Source organism: Patagioenas fasciata, assembly GCF_037038585.1.
Source record: "Patagioenas fasciata isolate bPatFas1 chromosome 19 unlocalized genomic scaffold, bPatFas1.hap1 SUPER_19_unloc_2, whole genome shotgun sequence".
Classification (NCBI taxonomy): Eukaryota; Metazoa; Chordata; class Aves; order Columbiformes; family Columbidae; genus Patagioenas; species Patagioenas fasciata.
In genome coordinates, this window is record NW_027288508.1 from 252918 (window position 1) to 271781 (window position 18864).

At 47.9% G+C, this 18864-nt stretch overlaps 1 protein-coding gene across 11 annotated transcripts; it reads right to left on the reverse strand.

Moving 5' to 3' along the window:
* Positions 1–489: 489 nt before the first annotated feature.
* LOC139826673 (S-adenosyl-L-methionine-dependent tRNA 4-demethylwyosine synthase TYW1-like) lies at positions 490–17506 on the reverse strand. Of its 11 annotated transcripts, XR_011736831.1 has the most exons (8): positions 17279–17344; positions 15581–15720; positions 11034–11188; positions 9766–9887; positions 9130–9214; positions 8149–8343; positions 6858–6994; positions 1991–3312 (listed from the first exon to the last, which is right to left on the reverse strand). XR_011736831.1 is itself a non-coding variant. In XM_071803062.1 (7 exons), the coding sequence occupies exons 4-7, from the start codon at positions 9789–9791 to the stop codon at positions 531–533; spliced, it is 363 nt and encodes a 120-aa protein (XP_071659163.1). In that variant the 5' UTR covers positions 9792–9887; positions 11034–11188; positions 15581–15720; positions 17279–17344; the 3' UTR covers positions 490–530. The 11 variants fall into 11 exon arrangements, 10 of the variants coding, with proteins under 10 accessions (XP_071659163.1, XP_071659156.1, XP_071659157.1 ...); XM_071803062.1 differs by lacking the exons at positions 1991–3312; positions 6858–6994 and adding an exon at positions 490–587; XM_071803055.1 differs by lacking the exons at positions 6858–6994; positions 17279–17344 and adding an exon at positions 17410–17506.
* Between the last annotated feature and the right edge of the window lie 1358 nt (positions 17507–18864).

Consider the following 18864-nt stretch of genomic DNA (forward strand, 5'->3'; position numbering starts at 1 on the left):
TTGTTGGCTCATAGTCAAATTGCAGACAGTGGGAAAGGTCTGCACAAGACCCCCTGCACCCACAACCCATTGGTGTTCAGCTGCTGTTCTGCTTCCCTGTGGGTCTCCTGGAAGGAGCTCTTGGCCTGGCTGCAGCCCAGGCCTTTCCCTCCTCTGGAGTCTGAACCAAACTGCCGCTGGGCTGGCTGGAGGGGGTCAAGTGCATCCACCACACCTGGGAACCTGTATCGTTCCTCCTCGTGCACCACAGCTGCCCCGGTCCCTTCCCTGGAGCCAGCCCCAGGATGGACTCCATCCACCCCAGCAGCCTGATCACCACGTGGTCCTCTTGGGAGTCACAGAATCAGAGTGGTTGGGCTGCAGGAGCTCTGCAGATCCCCAGCCCAGCCCTGCTCACACAGGGTCACAGAGCAGATCACACAGGTGGGTCCAGGCGGCTTTGGATGTCTCAGAGAAGGAGACTCCACACCCGCTCTGGGCAGCCTGGGCCAGGCTCTGGCACCTCCCAGCAAACAAGTTTCTGCTCATGTTCACATGGAGCCTCCTGTGTCACGGTTGAGACGGACAAATGGCATAGACCAAGTTCTCTGAGGATAAAAGCAGCAGATGCCATTTATTGCCACAAGTGCATTTTTATACAGTTTTACCAATTCAAGTGTCTCTTCACTATTGGTTACAAGTTACAGCAGTAACATCTCTTTGGCTATTTTTGCTGTCATCAATGTTACTCTTTTACTCCCTTCTCCCTCCCGGGTACATCCTTAACATCTCCGGATACTCCATCACTCCCATCTTTCTCATGGGTAGGCCTTCATATCTTCAAGGCTAATTTTTGTTCCCATGCCCTCCGTCAGGGAATCCACAGACCCACCATAGTCCCACATAACTGTGCACAATATTCCTGCCCTTCCAAAAATAAGCAAAAAATCTCACTCAAAACCCCCCACACCACAAAGATTTTTATTAGAGAAGTCTCACGATCGTAAGCCCGTATTTTATTAGAGACTTGTCCCAGCTGCCCGCAGAATATTTCATTTTTAGTAGAGATGCAGCGCATCCCCCTCCCCACTCCCCTGGGTATTATTTTTATCAGCTTTTGCTTTATCCCCTCCTATAATGGTTGCTCTGTTCCTTGAGCAATGCTTAGTGCTGTGGAGTCTTGGAAGAAACTTTGAGGGAAAATGCAGCACAGGTATAAAGTATCATTGACTCCAGTGATGTAGTGATTGACGTGGATACCTGCTGGGGACCAAGAAGGTGGGGAGATGCTGGTGGTGGTGACCACGAAAGGAGAAGAAGAACAATGAACATGAAAACTCAAGAAATGAGACCTCCCTGAACCACAGGTGAGATCCCAGAGGAGGAGAGTTGAAGGGCAAAGGAGTTCAGGACAACTGGCAGTTTTTCAAACCCTGTTCAGTGCAAACGGTGCCAATAATAAAGCGAAGATCGCAAGCGTAACAAGAAACCAATCTGGCAGAATCACAGGCTCTTCTGTACCCTTGTGATCCTCCAGCTGAAAATAAAAGGAAAAGCACAAGAAGACAGGGTCATAATCAGAAAGGTCAAGGCAGAAAATCAGATAAAACTAACAAAGGACATCCAAAAGGGCTAACAAGGAAGAGCCCAGACAGGAGTAGGGAGAGGACAGGTCAGAGATATTTAATCTAAATGCAATGTTTTCACTTGGATGGTTAAACCCACACACATACACACCCGGCTGAGCCGCTCACCAGGGTCCGCACCCATCTCACCCCACCGACCACCTTCACATTTCCTCCTAGAAAAGCCTCAGGTTGTTACAGTGCTGGCAGAGCAGCACAGAAAGGCACCAAGACTTCACTTTTACCATTCACAGGGGCATGAATTAGGTGTATTCTCTCATGTCCTGTCCCTCACCCCATCTAGAGGGTTATTTCAAGAGCTCCTGGAAGACAGGCAGGCCCAAAGGTCAAGAAACCAGCAAATAATCTAATCGGAAGGAAACAAGGAAGCTTGGGTCACAATGTATTAATTCTGGAAACAAAAAATAAGCAGATTGAAACACTGGGAGAAGAGATTATTAACTCAGCAGAACAAGGACTGGTGGCTGGAGATGGACAGAGACTCTGAACTTTCAGGCTCAGGTCCTGAGTTTCACAAACCTGCAGTGTCCACTCCTTTAATATCATAAAATTTATATTTCCCTGAAGAATTTAGGCCCTTGAGTCAAGTTACTTAATGAGAAGAAACTTTTGTTTTAATCTATGTTTTCAGTTTCTTCTTCATTTTTTTTTAAAAGACCTCTTTAATTAGCCCTCCTGTTACTCATCTCTTCATTTTGCAGGGCTTACTGTGATTGCTGGCTTTTGGCCACACACTTATTCAGCTCATCCGAACAGAACTTCAGCTGTTGCCTGTAAGTTAGAGCTGAACATCCAAGTACAGGTATAAACACCAGAAAGTTACAGAAGAAGAAATATGAACCAATTTCTTTACAGGATATCTCACTCTGTCTGGTTTGCCGCCTCCTCAGGCGCAAAAATAATAAACCCTATTAATTTAAGTCTTATTTAGCTGTTCCATCTCTCTGCAATAATTGATTGGGCTTTAGACACTCAGCCAGAAAACACAATCAAATCAGGTTTGCCTGGTGAGTGCGCCATAGCAGTGCCAGAAACCCCCAGTCCCCACACTTGCTCTAATTGATTAAAACATTTGGTCACTCGCACATTTCTATACAGACAATTAAGCTAAAGAGACACTACAAACGCAGCAAGACCAGCTGAGAGCAATAATGGATCTTTTCAGTCTATTTTTCTAGGGAGAATTAGGACTTAGCGATGTTGCAGTAACTAAAGCGGGTTTTGTCTCCCCTTGGCTCCCGATGCAGCAGCCTCAGGAGCTCAACGCTGCACAATCGCTGCCTTGCAGGGAACCACACCAACGAATTATCTGCTTTTCCTGCCCTCCAAAAAAGCTGCCACGTGCTAAATCTGCATCTGTTTGGCATCTATCAGGGCTGTAGCACTTCCAGGAATGAGGGGGAAGGGCTCCAGTGCAGAGTCAAGCCACATTTTTTACAAATACCCCCAATTTTCTGAGTCTGTTTGGATGCTGGCTCCGCACGTGCCGGCTGGCACGGGGCCAAAATGTGTCAGTCACAACCAGGCAAACACAACGATACCCAGTTCCCAGGAAAGTGGCTGAACTGCAGCATTTCTTGCCAAAGTGATGCACAGAGAACAAACAGGCTCCTCGGACTCTTCCTCAGAGATCTTGGGGGAGCTGCAGCGGTCGGAAACATTGGCAGAATCTACAAGTGTCAAAAGCCTAAAAGAAGAGATCCAGAAAAAGAAAAAGAATTGCAGCCGCCTTATCTGCAACTTTGTGCACACGAGACAAGAACGGTGAGGCATGACATTTGTATTAAAAACATTTTGCCAACAGTAGATCCAGACTATCACTTCATACGTCTCCAATGGCACAGGTGGTACCTGCTAATAGAAGGTAACGTTTATCCTACCCAGTCACTGGTCCCTGCAGTTCTACATTCAGTCTTGCGTGACTAAGAATCTGCAAACGTGGTTTAAAGCAGAAAGCGTACAGCTAGTCCTGGCTGGAGGATTAGTAAGCTGTGCTGACATGCAACCAGTAGAGAGGAGCGTGGGTATGGAATTCCTGTCTCCCTGCACCAAATCAAATGACCAGCACAGCTCACAGCCACACAGAGGCTGTAACACCCCAACCACAGGGTCTAAAAAAGAAACAACAAGCAGAGAAAGCTTCAGTTCTGCTTTACATCAAGCTTAAGGTGTGCATGATGTGAGACTTGAGATGAGTGTCAAAATTAACCTTTAAGTCTTCCTCCTCAGTAGAGATCTGAGAAGACAGGCAGCTGCAGTGCATATGGAAAATCCAGCAGCTGAAAACCCATTTCACCTGCAGCAGGTCAATAGTCATAGAATCATTTTGGTTGGAAAAGCCCCTCAAGATCAGGGAGTCCAACCATAACCCACGCCTGGCACTGCCCCATGTCCCTGAGAACCTCATTTAAACACCTTTTAAACCCCTCCAGGGATGGTGACTCCAGCACTGCCCTGGGCAGCCTGCTCCAATGCCCCACAGCCCTTTGGGGAAGAAATTGTTCCCCACATCCAACCTCAGCCTCCCCGGTGCAACTTGAGGCCGTTTCCTCTGCTCCTGGCGCTTGTTCCTGGGGAGCAGAGCCCGACCCCCCTGGCTCCAAGCTCCTTTCAGGCAGTTCAGAGATCAGAAGGTCTCCCCTCAGCTCCTGTTCTCCAGCTGAACCCCCCCAGGTCCCTCATGAAGTGGTTTGGGATGGAAGGGACCTTAAAAATCACCTAGTGTCCACCCCCCAGCCATGGGCAGGGACACCTTCCACTGGACCAGGTTGCTGAGCATCCCAACATGGCAAAAAGTCCAGAAGAAAACCCAAAGACACCTTCTGGCACAGATCTCTACACCACCAAAAACTCATTGCAAGAAAAGGCTTGGAAAGCATACACAAAAAGGCATAATTACAAAGGAATGAAGTAGAGCAGTGGTTGAAAAATGCCCAGAAGTCACAAGAAAGACTCAGCCATCCTCCTCCAAAAATGCAGCCACCATGAGCTCGGTTATAGCCCATCTGATGTCACATTGTGCTTCACAAACTCCTCAACGACCTCCAGAGGGCTTTTCTTCTGAGGAGGGAAATACACAGCTGGCAAATCAGTGTGGGTCTACCAAGCAACCTCCACAAAAGCCCTGGGGTTGGAAGCAATGATTGTCTGTTAAAGCTGAAACATTTCGGTGCAGAAAAGGGAGCTTCACAGCAGGAGATCTTTACAGGGGGAAAAAACGTCCCAGTTTCCCGCTGTTTTACAGGAGTGTGCCGGAGCTGAAGGTCAGACACAGCGGCAAATCCATCACCACCGACTTCAGGAGCATTGGCTGGAACACAATTGCTGCACTTGAGCCACCACCCAAAAGAATGTTCTGACTAAAGCGAGAAAATGTCACTGTTGGTGAAAGGAACCTGTTCAAATTATTTCAGCGTTTTATACCAGAATAGAAGTGGAATCCGGGCAGCGGAATTTTTCAGTTTGCCCAAGTGCGACAGGAGAAAACTCCAGTTTCATTCCTAGGGCTGCTCAGTCTTTGAGAAACCCTTGAAAGGCCACCAAGAGCTATTCTTTAGGCTTCCTCTTTCCCTTAAAAGAAAAGAAAGCGCTGTTGAAAAGTATAAAAGGCTTGAGATTTGTGGAAGGGTTTGCTTCCGTGAACTGAAAGCAGGAGTGAGAACATGAGAGGGGATATTACAGGGCTCTACTTGACACGCAAAAATACTGCAGTCGCAAAATGGATGGAAAGCTTGGTCTTTCCGTGATGCTGCTTCAGATCCTTCTCGTCATACAGGAAACTAAGAACACCTTGGACATTTTTAACACGTAGTAAAAGCCTGCTAAGGTCAGTGAAAAATGCAGCTGCTTCAGCAGGCAAGCCAAGCCGAACCTGGTGTCAAGAAAACGAGACTGGCAGAGTTCAGGGCTGGGAATGCCAGGAGCTGTAAGAAATACCAACCTCAACAGCTGAGTAGAAAAGAGCTAAAAGATTGTTAGGATCTGGCTTTTTGCCTAAACCCAGATGCCCATTTTAATCCAAGAGCCCCTTCTGCTTTGCAGCAGGGGACAACAGGAATAACAAAAATTTCCAATACATAAGCGCATAATTTCTTGTCAAACTAAGCCTATGATGGGGTGTCGAACATTTTCACCGGAGGCCACAGCAGCCCCGCAGTTGCATTCAAAGGGCCGAATGTAATTTGAGGATTTGGCCCACAGGGCTTGTGTTTGTTATGTGCATCGTGCTCCTTTATCGCCGACTCTGTCTCGTAACACAAAAGACATACTGGCTTTTCCTCCCTGAAACACAAACATGTATTTGCTTTCCCATCTATCAATAAATCGCCTTCCTTCCACATCAATCTTCCTCTTACTGGACATTCTGGGATTCAAATTGCTCCACCAAAGACGGTAAGATGTGTCACCTAAGTAAAAGATCTAGATGATACTTTCACCTCCATCAGCTAGTACTGAAGAAAAACCAAAATCCTGGACCTTTCACAATAAGCCCCGTGGTAAGTCAGAACGCTTGCTGAGCCTGTCGCAAAACATCTGCCATGAAGATCTCACATTGGTGACCTCCACTAGTGGCAACCACGGCAAACCGTGTCTTACGGAAGTGAGGCCATGGGTATCGACCACACGGCAGCTCATCCCATTTCAATCCCTCCCCCAAATCTACCTGCAAGTTCTTGAGAGCTCCTCTCACCCAGGTGAGATGGAGAAGAGACATCCGTCCCTCAGCCCAAGTAGATTCACTAATTCCTACATTGGCTTCGCCATCCCAGGCTGCTCCCTTCAATTCTTGAATTAGATTCTGGAGGAACTGTTACTCTTTTAGCAACTAATTTGAATGAAAAATACCTATTGCTATAATAAAAGCATTCTGAAACTAATAGACACTGGCAGATCATCTTCTCAGGCCATTTTGTCCATTAACAGCAGCTGTGTCACGCACCTGTGCTGTTAGATTGCCCACAGAAGAATTCGGAAGACCTATGAAGATGTCACATATTTCCTTATTTGGAGAACAGAATCTACAATGATTATTGAAGTGTATCACCACTATCCACATAAAATAAATGAGAGATACTCCATAGATAGTGTGAGGACATCACTATCATCTGTATCACACTTGACTGATGAGTTCTCTGCCCTTACCTGAAGTTTGAGGCCAAACTTTTGCCAAGAGATTTTAGATTTAAAACCCATCACCATCCGCCAGAACAATCCTAAGAAAACAGAACTAACCAGCCACCTCCAAAAACCATCTTCCAACTGCTCTTGGACACTGCACCCAAGAAAAAGACCAGCAAGACAAAATCCCCTCAAAGGGTCCCCACGGGGAGGTTGGGAAGACACAAGAGCGCACGCAGTTCACGTTTGGGCTGCAAAGCAAGCAGAAAAGAAAAATCCAAATAAAACCACAGGATGGGACTCGAGAACAGGTTGTGTCACAGAAGAACCAGTTTCCCGGTCCCAGCTCCCCTGCCAGGGCCAGAGCAACGGGACCCTGGGCTTTCCCCTCACACCCATCTACTCTCCCCACGAAAGGACATCTGGGTTCCTCCAGCGCCCACCACAGCCCAGCCTCATATCCAGCTATCGCTCCCAATAAATCATTTGGCAAATCAAGGAGCGGTTAAAACTAACGATGGTGAACAACCCACCAGAGCACAGGTCTGTGCTGACTTTACAGCAGCAGGGAAGTCTAAAAGACAATCAATATTTTTGTACCCATAAAATAAGAGGACACTGAAGGAATATCTGTGGAGTCACACTGGGGGTTTGTTTGGGGTTTTTGCTGCTCTTGGTTTTAGTTTGGTTTTTTTTTTTGGTTGTTTTGTTTGTTTGGGCCCATTTTGGTTTTGGTTGAGTGCCTTTTTTTCCCCCAGTCATCTTTCCTATGAGAACAGCAGCTTGAGCCTCCCTCTAAGGCTGAAGAAAGATTTAAATGTACTTCCTGGGAAAAAGAAAACCACACAAAAAACCCACCACCCAAACTTTGAGCCCAGCAGGAACTGTTTCAAGCAGCTACAAGCAACTGCAGAAACAAATAAGAACGTGTTAGGCTGTACCTACTAATCACCACAGGAGACACTAATATGAAAAGTGCTTCTATCTGCATTTTAGTTCCTGACACCTACCTGAACAGATTAAATTACTAAAGCGTTCACACAGCAAAATGGAAGCACTGCAAATAGAACCCAGCCAAATACCTGAACCATCAGCCTCTCTCCAGCTCTGTGTTGCTTGCAGGCACTTAGTTTGTGCTGTATTTGTATTTTTATGCAAGACTGAACACTGATGGAAAGGGAATCAGCATTTTCTCAGGCTGCAAGATTGGCTAACAACCTCCTTTCCCATTTCAAGGGGCAGCACACTTGCTTCAAAACTGCACTGCCTGTGCCCTAAACCCAGTCCACACAAAGGCTGCAAATCTCACACAAGCTACCAGTTATCATTCAGTTTTGGAGCATTTTGGGAAGCTCAGCCTTTCAGCGGAGCAGAAACTTCAGAAAGGTGCAGAGCAGATACTTACAGTGTTGTAATGATCGACATAAACCGCATTTCCCAAGCCAAACACAGCGTATCTCAGGCCTTTCAGATACGTTTTCCCAAAGCGAAAGTCACGCGCTGCCTCTTCTAACCCCTTGCAGAACCACGCTGCACTCTCGGTTGGCTGCCCGTCAGTGTACGTAGCTACCAAGAACACACAAACGTTCCTGCCGGTTGTCTAATAATATCAAGAGAATAGAAGAGATCGGTGCATTTCTCAGAACGCTTCCCATTAGTAAGACAACTGGAACACATGGGGAGTTGGAAGAAGTTAAAAGATGAGGTTTTTTCTAAGTGGGATTTTGGTGTGGGATGCTGCAGGTGATAACCCCAACAGTGGCGAACGGCCATCCCCCCTGCAGAGACGCCTTAAATTAGCCAGGAGAGATCAAACTGTCTGTCTGCTGCTTCACAGAGGTGGTACAAGAGAACAGAACATCTCCCTTCCCCACCCCAATCGACAGCTTCTTGAGCAGACTCTTGCAGCAATCAAGTTTCTCACTGATTCAAAAAAACAACTATCAATATTCACAGAAGAAAAATGCCTCAAGGATTACTCCATCTAAATATGACCAGCAAGGAGTTTTTAGCTTATGAGCCTGTGAAGGCTGCAAATTGTCACCATCTGCTTGTTCTGGCTTTGAACCCTTCCCTGGGGATACAGAGACAGAACAGAGGGACCTGGTGCAACCGCTCTCACTGAACTCACACCTGAGTTACAGAACCAGCTCATACCAAGTCACTGTCACCATCAAAATACTCTAGGCAATCCTCTCCTAGGAATATTCAAAATTTAGGTGTTTTCTGCTGAGGGTTGATGGGCTACACTTATACAGAAGGGAAGCGATTTTTAACACACAGCATGGGAATTTCCAGAATAATAGGAGAGAAATACAAGGGGAAAAGAGCCTTCGCAACACAAGGAAAAGCTTTTCTTTATTAGTCATATTTATAAGGTACTTACCTCCTCTGGATCATAATCTCCCATGCTGATGACTTCCACAGGCAAACAAAGTGAAATAACGGCTTCAGCCAGACCTCTGGCAAACCTCCAAAAAAAAAAAAAAATAGGAATTTATCAATTGCTTCAACCCAAGCATGGTAGCGACCAAACAACCCCCACACGCCCAGTCACAAGACACCTCCCACAACAGAAAGAACAAAGACATCCGAGAACTGGACACTGGACCTAGAATTCCTCATGTTAAGAAAAAAAAAAATCAAGTATATTGGCTGCAAGAAGAGAGTGACATGAATTTTAATGACTAATGATTTCACATTTACACACACCATTTTTTTCAAAAGCACCTAAACCAGTACTTGTCTCTGAGAAGACCCGCTCACAACTACGGGTACGGCAAGAGTAAACTTTAAACTTCATCATCAATGTCTCTACTGCATGCGCCATTTAAAGCAAGTAGAAAAAAATGTTATTTTTACATAATTTTACGTTATCTTTCATGTTGGGCAATGACTTCTCATGAGCTAATGAACTTTCTGATGTTTACACTGTGCAATACTTCTAAGGCAAGCAACAGACTTGAGTCTCAATATTTCAAATTACTTCACGTAGGTGGGGAAAAAAAAAAGTAACTGATACCTTTGCTGTGCCAGTCTGAGACCCATAGAAAATCTTTACTTTGCCTCCAGGGTGGCTGATCCATTTACGAGTTTGTCTTCTATTCCTTCAGAAGAAGCTGGATTCCCATTGGATTTTTCACCCTAAGAAACAAGCACCACTTCTCATTCAATCCCTTTTCAAAGTGATGTTAACCCCATTCTCCCAAAACCACTTAAAACACCTATCCTGTGAACAGACTCTCAGCACTAATTAAATGAGGCTATCAAAGCATTTTAGCTTCTCACACCCAGAGAAAGACACAACCACGTCTCTGAACTAGGCCACGCTCCAATAAACTCAGGTCACACGCAGCCGGATCCAGCTGAACGCAGGAACCTCCCAACTCGCGCAGCAGAACTTTGCTCACCTGCGCAAGGAGCTTTTACCATCCTGAACAGCCTAATCCCACTCCCGTCCTAAAACCAGCCCAACCTCATCAGTAACATCAATGGAAAGAGGAACCCGAGAACTCCAGCACAAGTAGAGTGATTGATTTGCAGTGACAGAGCAACCCAGGCTGACACGATCTCTCAGTAACGACGGGAGAAGCGTTCAGCAGAGAGCTGCTCCAACATCAGAGCAACGAGGGCACCGAGTCACCCACAAACATGAGACCGTCCAGGCTGCGGATTATAACCCTCAGGTGCACTGAACTGTAAGGAACGTTCAAGGAAGAAACGTTGTTTTCACAAAACTGGGGAGCTGGCACCTGACCCCAGCGAGGGAAGGGACCGAGACACATCAGACTGTGAATCCTGAATGTAAAACAAAATCTCTTCAAACTAATCCCAGAATGCAAACTGACACCTGTATTTACAAGTTAATCTAGAGGGAAGGACGGCCAAAGAGCCAGGAACCCATTTTTAAATAGATCAATAAGGGAAAGGGTGTTGTTCGGATTAGATGAATGAAATACGTAAACTGAGGCAGGTGTCGGGTGCTCTGTAAACCCTGAAGAACCGACCAGTGGGCAACAGGGGAGGGAAATTGCACCCAGGGTTTGGGGGGATATAAACGGGGGCTTTTTGCCCTATTATGCGTGCCTGCCTTTAGGGAGAACACCCGGTCTTGCAAAATCATTAACAAAATGTGCTTTGCTGAGAGATCCTGCCTGGGCCTGTTCTATTGGCAAGGTGATCGTTTCCTACACGACCACACCTGGGCTCCGCAGTGACCCACGGGGGGGCCCACAGTGGGGCAGCACGTGTCACTGCACCAGTGGGGACCGTCACCCGGCAGCCACTCGCCTCCACACGCAGATTTCGGGGCCTTCTTGGACAAAAGCACTTCCATCTTCCCTTGCCTTCTTTCTGGTTTTGGTGGTGAGGAACTGAACGATGATCCAAATGCTGATCCCAATGATACAGGGAATTGACCTTCTCCCCTGGAGAAGTTGTAGAAACTGAGGGCAACAGAAAGTAGAAATTTGGAAAGGTTGTTAGATGAAGCTTGGAGAGTATTCAGTAACAGGGACAAGGAAGATTCTTGAAAGGATAAGTAAGTATGGAACTGAAGAGGTTGGAAGGCTTTGAAAGCCTTTAGAGAGAAGTCAGTATATATGTTGGGAAAATGAACGTTGGGGAAGGTACAGAGGAAGTAGGCAGAGAGAGAAACAGACAGTAGCAAGTTTTGAAAAAGACTGATGGGAACCTGGAATGAACAGAAACAAGTGGAATTTTTGGTGGATTGACAACAAGTAACAATTACATAGTAGGTAAAGGGAGTCACTGGCCAAAGTGAACGGGCATATTTTTGTGAACCTTTGAAATACAAATTGGGTAAACAAGTAGGTATTGATAAATTTCTATATATGTCCAATTCCTTCCAACCTTTTTGGGAGAAGGAATTTGGCCAGTAATAGAGAAATTAATACAAGTCAGGTTATAAACAGAATAATAAAGGACCTCTACCCAGTGGTAGCAAACACCTTTCTGACTGTATTAACTCTAATTTGATTTGGCTTACTGTTTTAGATTTGAAAGATGCCTTTTTGCCTCTCTCTCCGTGAAGCCAGCCAGACAATATTTATGTAAAACCCAGCTCACCTGGATGGTGTTGCCACAAGGATTTAAAAACAGCCCAACAGTACTAGGAAATCAGCTCGCTAAAGATCTTGAATCTTGGGAAGCCCCATCTGATGAAGGACAGATGCAACAATATGTGGATGATCGCTACCAGGACACAGAAGACATGCATAACCTGAACTGTAAGCTTATTGAACTTTGGGGGCTCCAAGGATACCAGGTATCACAGAAGACAGCCCAGATGATACAGCAACTCATGAGTAACTCATTTGGGCTATGAAATCAGCGTAGGGCAGAGGACCCTGGGCCAGGCTCGAAAGGAGGCCGTATGCCAAACATCAAAGCCTCAAACTGTAAAAGAATTACGGACCCTTCTTGGGCATGACAGAGTGGTGCCGGTTGTGGATTTATAATTATGGATTGTTTGTCAAGCCACTGTATGTGCCAGCAGCCACAGATCAGGAACACCTGCAATGGAATAAAGGAGCTACACGAGCCTTTGAAGAACTTGGTAAGGCTTTGACAGCGCCTGCTCTAGGACTCCCAGGTGTGAGTAAACCATTTTTTCTATTCTCTCACGAGAAGCAGGGAATAGCCTTGGGTACACTGGCACAGGATCTTGGCCCGTACCGACGAGCAGCGGCCTATTTCTCCAGACAATTAGATGCAACTGCAAAAGGGTGGCCGGGATGCCCGCGGGCAGTTGCTGCAGCGGTACTGAACATACAGGAGGCCCGGAAATTTACCAGGGGTCAGAAAATGGTTGTGCTGGTATCCCACACGGTGCCTACAGTTCTAAAAGAAAAAGGGGGACGTTGGCTTTCCCCACAAAGATTTCTCAAATATCAAGCTAAATCATCCTCACTAACACTGTCAAGCCAGCTTCTTTCCTCAGTGACAACATTGGAAAACCAGTTCATCATAATTGCCTGGAAACCATTGAAACAACATAATCCAGCCAAGCAGATCTAAAGGACATAGGATTATGGAGAACACTGAGAACTGCCTTACGGACGAAAGCAGCAATATCCTGAACGGTGAAAGGCACGCTGGTTATGCTATAACTACTAGCCATGAAGTGATGGAATCTGGACCTCTGTCTGAAAGTACTTCAGCACAAAAGGCAGAAATAATCGCCCTTACCTGTGCTCTGGAACTAGCCGAAGGTAAAACTGTGAACGTTTATATGGACTCTAAGTATGCTTTCAGGGTCGTGCACGGAACAATTTGGAAAGAAGAAGGACTCTTGAACTCTCAAGGCACACATATCAAACGTGCAGGAGAAATATCGGCAGCTCAACTTCCTAAGAAGGTGGCAATCATGCATATCCAGGCGCACCAGAAAGCGAGCTCGGAATTGGAAAAAAGGAAATGAGCTGGTGGACAGGGAGGCAAAACTGGTGCCTAAGCAAAAGGTAAAAGTGGAAAGTGCCCTAGTCCCCGACGGGCAGGTTATTTCAGAAGGTAAGCCAGAATATACTAAGGAAGACCAGAAACTTAGTATAGATTTAGAGGAATCATATCATGAGGAAGGGTGGGCTCACGCCCCACAAGAGAAAACTTATTGTTACCTCCTATTTAGTTTGCCCTTTAGTAGCAGAAACATTATACGAACATTTGATCAAAAATAGTAACTACAAATTGGTACACTACTGTAAGACAGGTGACACAGCAACGCGCTCTTTGCCTCCAGACTAATCCTAAGAATATACCTAAGCTAGAAATGGGTCAAATTGGGAAAGGAAACGGACCTGGGCAATAATGGTAAATTGATTTTTCGGAACTCCCAAGAAAAGGGGGGTGCTGATATTGGTTGGTACTAACTGATACCTTTTCAGGTTGGCCAGAAGCACTCCCTACCAGAACAGCAAAAGCTCGGGAGGTAACTAAAACATGAGCACAAGAAACAATACCAAGGCTTGGTGTTCCAGCTGATATATCCTCTGATAAAGGGCCACATTTTAAATCAAAAATTGTACAGCAAATCAGTCAGCACTTGAGAATAGACTGGCAACTACATACACCTTATCATTCTTCCTCCAGTGGCCAGGTAGAAAGAAAAAAAAAAAGATGAAGTGAGTCATCTAATTGAACAACAAATTGTAAATCTGGGGCAGGAGGCAAATTTGGCTTGGTCTCAATCTTCACCTTTGTCCCTCTTGCATATGAACAAGGACAAGGGCAAATAAGGGTTAAATCCTTTTGAAATCCTGGATGGGAGACCCTATAGTGTACAGAAGGGGATGTCTGCACAAGAAGGGGATGAAATTATGACTTTTTATATGGTTATATTGCGTAAACAACTTAACAAAATTGGGAAGAGTGTTTGGAACTTGGAGTAGGGGTCTGGATGGGCCAGTACATAACATCCAATTGGGCGATTATGTGTCTGTGAAGTCTCTTGCAGAAAAGGACTTTGGAATCACAACAGGAAGCCCATTTCAAGTCCTCCTGGCATCCTTCACTGCTACCAAGATTAAAGAACGGAATGCCCGAATCCATCATTCTAGAGTGAAGAAAGTCTGCAAAGCACCACGAAGGGTAACCCAGGCGCAACCTGGAAAATGCCGTTTCTTACGGTCATAACCCTAGCACACGGATGGGACGAAAATTGCCATGAGCAAGATCTGAATAAAACCATGGGGGAACGCTTTAAATTGGTGCTTTGGAATCAAAACCATCAGAGTGTATATATTACATTGCCCACTTCCGCAGAAGAAAGCTTTACATTTGTAGTAATTAACCAAAACCTTTCTGAAATTCTATCAAAGAAATTAGGTTATGTCCACCCTGACATGTTTTGGTCCTTCTGGACCTTCTGGGTAACCTTTTGGTCCCTTTGGTCCTTCTGGGTGACCAACCCAAACGGCACTTCCTACCTCAGCAAGAAGAAACCCGAAAGAGAAGACAAATGCTACAGCTGCAGTGAGCGGGGTCACCACGCCAAAGAACGCAAGCTCCCGTCGCAGCCCAGAAGATGCCATTCCTGCCGGAGCACCAGCCACATGGCTGTCAGCTGCCCCCAAAGAGCTCAGCAGCGCAGAAGACAAACACCAGGAGCCTGACTTTTGCATTAACATTAAAAATCTGTTGAAGGATAGAGATGGGTTTTCTCAGGTAGAAGTAGCCTTCTTACCTGCGGCCAGAGAAAACATAGACAATCATCACATTAGTAAAAGAATTTACTAACCTCTTAGCAAAGGGGGGAATGATACAGGGAACTGACAATTAACTAATTAACACTTGACACTTAAGGAACTAACCCTACCCCACATCACTAAAGACACTTAGAGAGCTAACCCTTTAACCCACATCACTATTGCCTAGCCTTGCTTAACTCTGTGTAACTTATTGTACGAAAAACAGGACTTCACTGACGCCTTGCAAAGATCACAATCCTCGGGTGCATCCTTGGGTGAACTAGATTACAGAAACTTGGACACAGTTTTAACCAACTCAGCAGTCTGAGACCCAACCAACTCATCACACTGGACCAAAGGTGATCGGGTACAGAGAAGAGGACCCGGGGTCACGATCACTGCGCAGCTGCAACCAGGAGGAGCCGGAGACTCTGGAAATGGTCTCCTGAACTCATTGCAATAAGAACCGCCTTCTCGGGGACAGGTTATGAATATGTACAGGTGTTCCTAAAACTTCCGTGAATATGTAACGCTTTACTGCATTTAACCAAGCTCACAGCTACTGTAATTTTACACACGTATTAGGTGAAATGATTCCCCGTGTGTCCGGCATCGTACCTAAATACATACCTTCCTTATAACCTCAAGGGTTGTAAGGTCATTCCACGCCTCACCAACAGCAACAACAGAATCAACGTAAAGTCTGTGCAGCCATAAGGACACCAGGGAAGTATAGAAGAAGTTCCACGTATCCATTGAGACATCTAGATCTGGAATAAATAACAGATTTAGCGAAAGCAGATTCCTACAGGATGAATTCAGTGTAAGCACACAAGAAAAATAATCATACAGGTTCTGTTCTAAGGAAAGGCAGAAAATACTTTTGTGCTGTGCAAGTGCCTGAAAGTAAAGAGTCCTTGCAAAACGTTCGCTGGCCTTAGTTTTGCGCGGACCTGACACAGGCAGATCTCTGGAGCTAAAAAGCTCCATGTCAGGGGAGAAATCACTGCCACAGAGGCTGCTGCCGAACACAGCCCTTGCTTGTGTACATGAGACACCACACTGGTTACAACAACAGCTTCGACCCAGAGTTTCAAGGCCAGACTAAAACCTGGAAACCTTCAAAGTACTTTTTCAGAATTCTATCATGTGGGTGACGGTTGGTTCAGAACAACCCACACTGTTCTGAACCAACTTAAAAATTCAGGGTACATAACGCTGCAGCCAGGAGTGCACCTGTGCAGTCACCGACACTACCTAGCTCAGAAAAAAAAAAAGCATTTAAGAGTTTAAATAAGGTTTGTTTGCAACACTGATGGACTGAGGAACGCAGATGACACCCTCCTGCTGTTATCCACAGTCCTCTTGGATCTTGTTTCTGCAGACGTGAGACGAGCTCAGAAACCGAGCATTTCCAAGAGGCTGGAAGCTTTGCTAACTTATTTTTCCCCTGGGCTGTTACTAATGCTAAAAAAGCTTCTTTCCCCCTCACCCCTCCACAATTAATACTGAACCCCAAAAAAGAAAAGAGCCGAGGGGCTCCCAGGCCCGTTCAGCAGCTCATCCTGTGCCTCCAGCACGACTGGTTTATGTGGGCAGCCCACAGGGGTGGGTTTTACCCCTCCAGGGGGCTCCAGAAACCTGCAGCAGCCCAAGTACCCCACACCCTGTGCCCACCCCAGCACGCGCCATCCTGCACCCCCAGCCCATCCCTCCCGTGTTCACCCACCCCTCTAACCCCCCATACAAACCCCTCACACTGACCCCCACATCCCACACCCCAGTAACTGCCTCAGAACCACCCCCCCCAGTTATTACCCCTTCACATACCCCCAGATATCACCCCCCCACACACACACACACACATTTTCCCGCCCCGTGGTTATTACCCTTCCCCCCTCACACACACACACTCCCAGTTATTACCCCCACACACACACACTCTCCCCACCTCAACATCATTACACCCCCAGTTATCACCCCCCACCCTACAGCTATCACCCACCCCCCCATGGCTATTATTCACACACACAGTTATTGCCCCCTCCATAGTTATTACCCACACCCACCCCTCACAGCCCCCCCAGTTATTACCCCCACACACTTCTCCCCTCCCCACAATTATTGCCCCCAAGGGTTATTACTCTTCCCTCCCTCACACCCCCCGCCCCCCCAGCCCAGTTATTACCTTCACACACAGTTATTACCCCACACACACCCCTCCGGGGTTATCACTCACCCCGCCGCTATCAACCCCCCACACCCACCCTCCTCTCATGGTCATTACTCCGCCCCTCACACACACCCCTTCCCCCGCCCCGTTATTACCACTGGCCCTCAGAGTTATTTAGCCCAAACCCTACGGTCACCCCCCACAGTCCTCACAGGTTCACGCCCCTCACGGTTATTCCTCCCCCCATACACCGCAAGCTCCCCAGACCCCCGCCCCTTCCGGCCACCGTTTCCCGCCGGACGGTTCTTGCTGGCGCTCCTGGGGGCGGCGGCCACCAATGGGAAGGCAGCGTGAGGCGGCCCCTCGGCCGTGGCGCAGCGGCGGCCGGCGCCGTGTCCGTCTTCACCCCCACCAACCAGGGGGAAAGCGCCGGGAAGCGCTTCGGGATCGCCTGTTACCGCAACAAGGCCATGGGATGGCGCAGCGGAGCGTGAGTGCCGGCCCGGGGCCTGCCCGAGGGCGGGAGGGAGGCCGGCCGGCCGACCCGTGTGGGGCGCAGGCCCGTGTGGGGCGCAGGCCCGTGTGGGGCGCAGGCCCGTGTGGGGCGCAGGCCCGTGTGGGGCCCGGCTGGGGGGGGCTTGTGTGGACCTCCCTTGGACACTCTGAAGAGCAGAGGGGCCCTGCAGAGGGACCGGGACAAATTGCAGAGCTGGGCAATCACCAAGCACATGAAGTTCAACAAGAGCAAGTGCCGGATCCTGCACCTGAGCCAACCCCGGCTGTACAGACAGACTGGGGGACAAGGTGCTGGAGAGCAGCTCCATGGAGAGGGATCGGGGGTTCTGGTGGACGGCAAGTTGAACGTGAGCCACCGGTGTCCCTGGAGCCAAGAGGGCCCCGTGTCCTGGTGCACCCAGCACAGCACGGCCAGGCGGGCAGGGGGTGATTGTCCCGCTCTACTCTGCGCTGGGGCGGCCTCACCTGGAGCATCCACTGTGTGCAAGGCTGGGGACAAAGGAGACAAAGCTACTGCAGCGTGTCCAGAGGAGGCTGCGAAGCTGGTGAAGGTTTGGAGGGGAAGCCGGATGAGCAGCGGCTGAAGTCCCTGGGTTTGTTCAGCTGGAGCAGAGCAGACTGAGGGCAGAGCTCATGGGCTGCAGGTTCCTCAGCAGGAGCAGGAGGGGCAGGGCTGAGCTCTTCTCTGTGACAGTGACAGAGCCCGGGGAATGGCAGAAGATGTGCCAGGGAGGGTCAGTGGGACATGAGGAAAAGGTTCTTCACCCAGACGTGCTGGACACTGAACAGGCTCCCAGGGATGTGTCACGGCCCCAAGCCTGGCAGTGTTCAAGGAGAGACTGGACAATGTCCTCAGGCACACGAGGTGACCTGTGGGGTTTCCTGTGCAGGGACGGGAGTTGGACTCCGTGATCCTGGTGGCACTGGGGGAGCTGGGAAGGCCCCTTTCAAGCCAAACTATTCTGTGATCCGTGTAGGTGCCTTCCAAGTCAGCACATTCTGTGATTCTATGACCCAGTTTTGTGGGGCAGCCCCGTGTGGGCACCCAGCTGTGGCAGGGGAGAGGCCCAGGTGGGGCCTGGCTGTGGAGCCGGGGAGCTTTTGTGGTACGCGGCTCTCCAGCCCAGGAAGGTGGTGGGATCTGTGTGAATCCGGGTACGCGGAGCGCCCTTGGGCACAGGGCAGTGCCCTGCGCTTTCCTGGGGAGTTACATCTCAGGAGTAGA

Excerpts from the sequence above, each read along its gene's own strand:
- LOC139826673 (XM_071803055.1), bottom strand. The coding sequence starts at position 9,791 with ATGGGTCTCAGACTGGCACAGCAAAG. Across the intron at positions 9,215-9,765 it reads CTCAGACTGGCACAGCAAAG|GTTTGCCAGAGGTCTGGCTG; the intron begins GTATCAGTTACT and ends TTTTTTTTGGAG. Across the intron at positions 3,313-8,148 it reads ATGTCGATCATTACAACACT|GCTTTTGACACTTGTAGATT; the intron begins GTAAGTATCTGC and ends CTCTTCTTTTAG.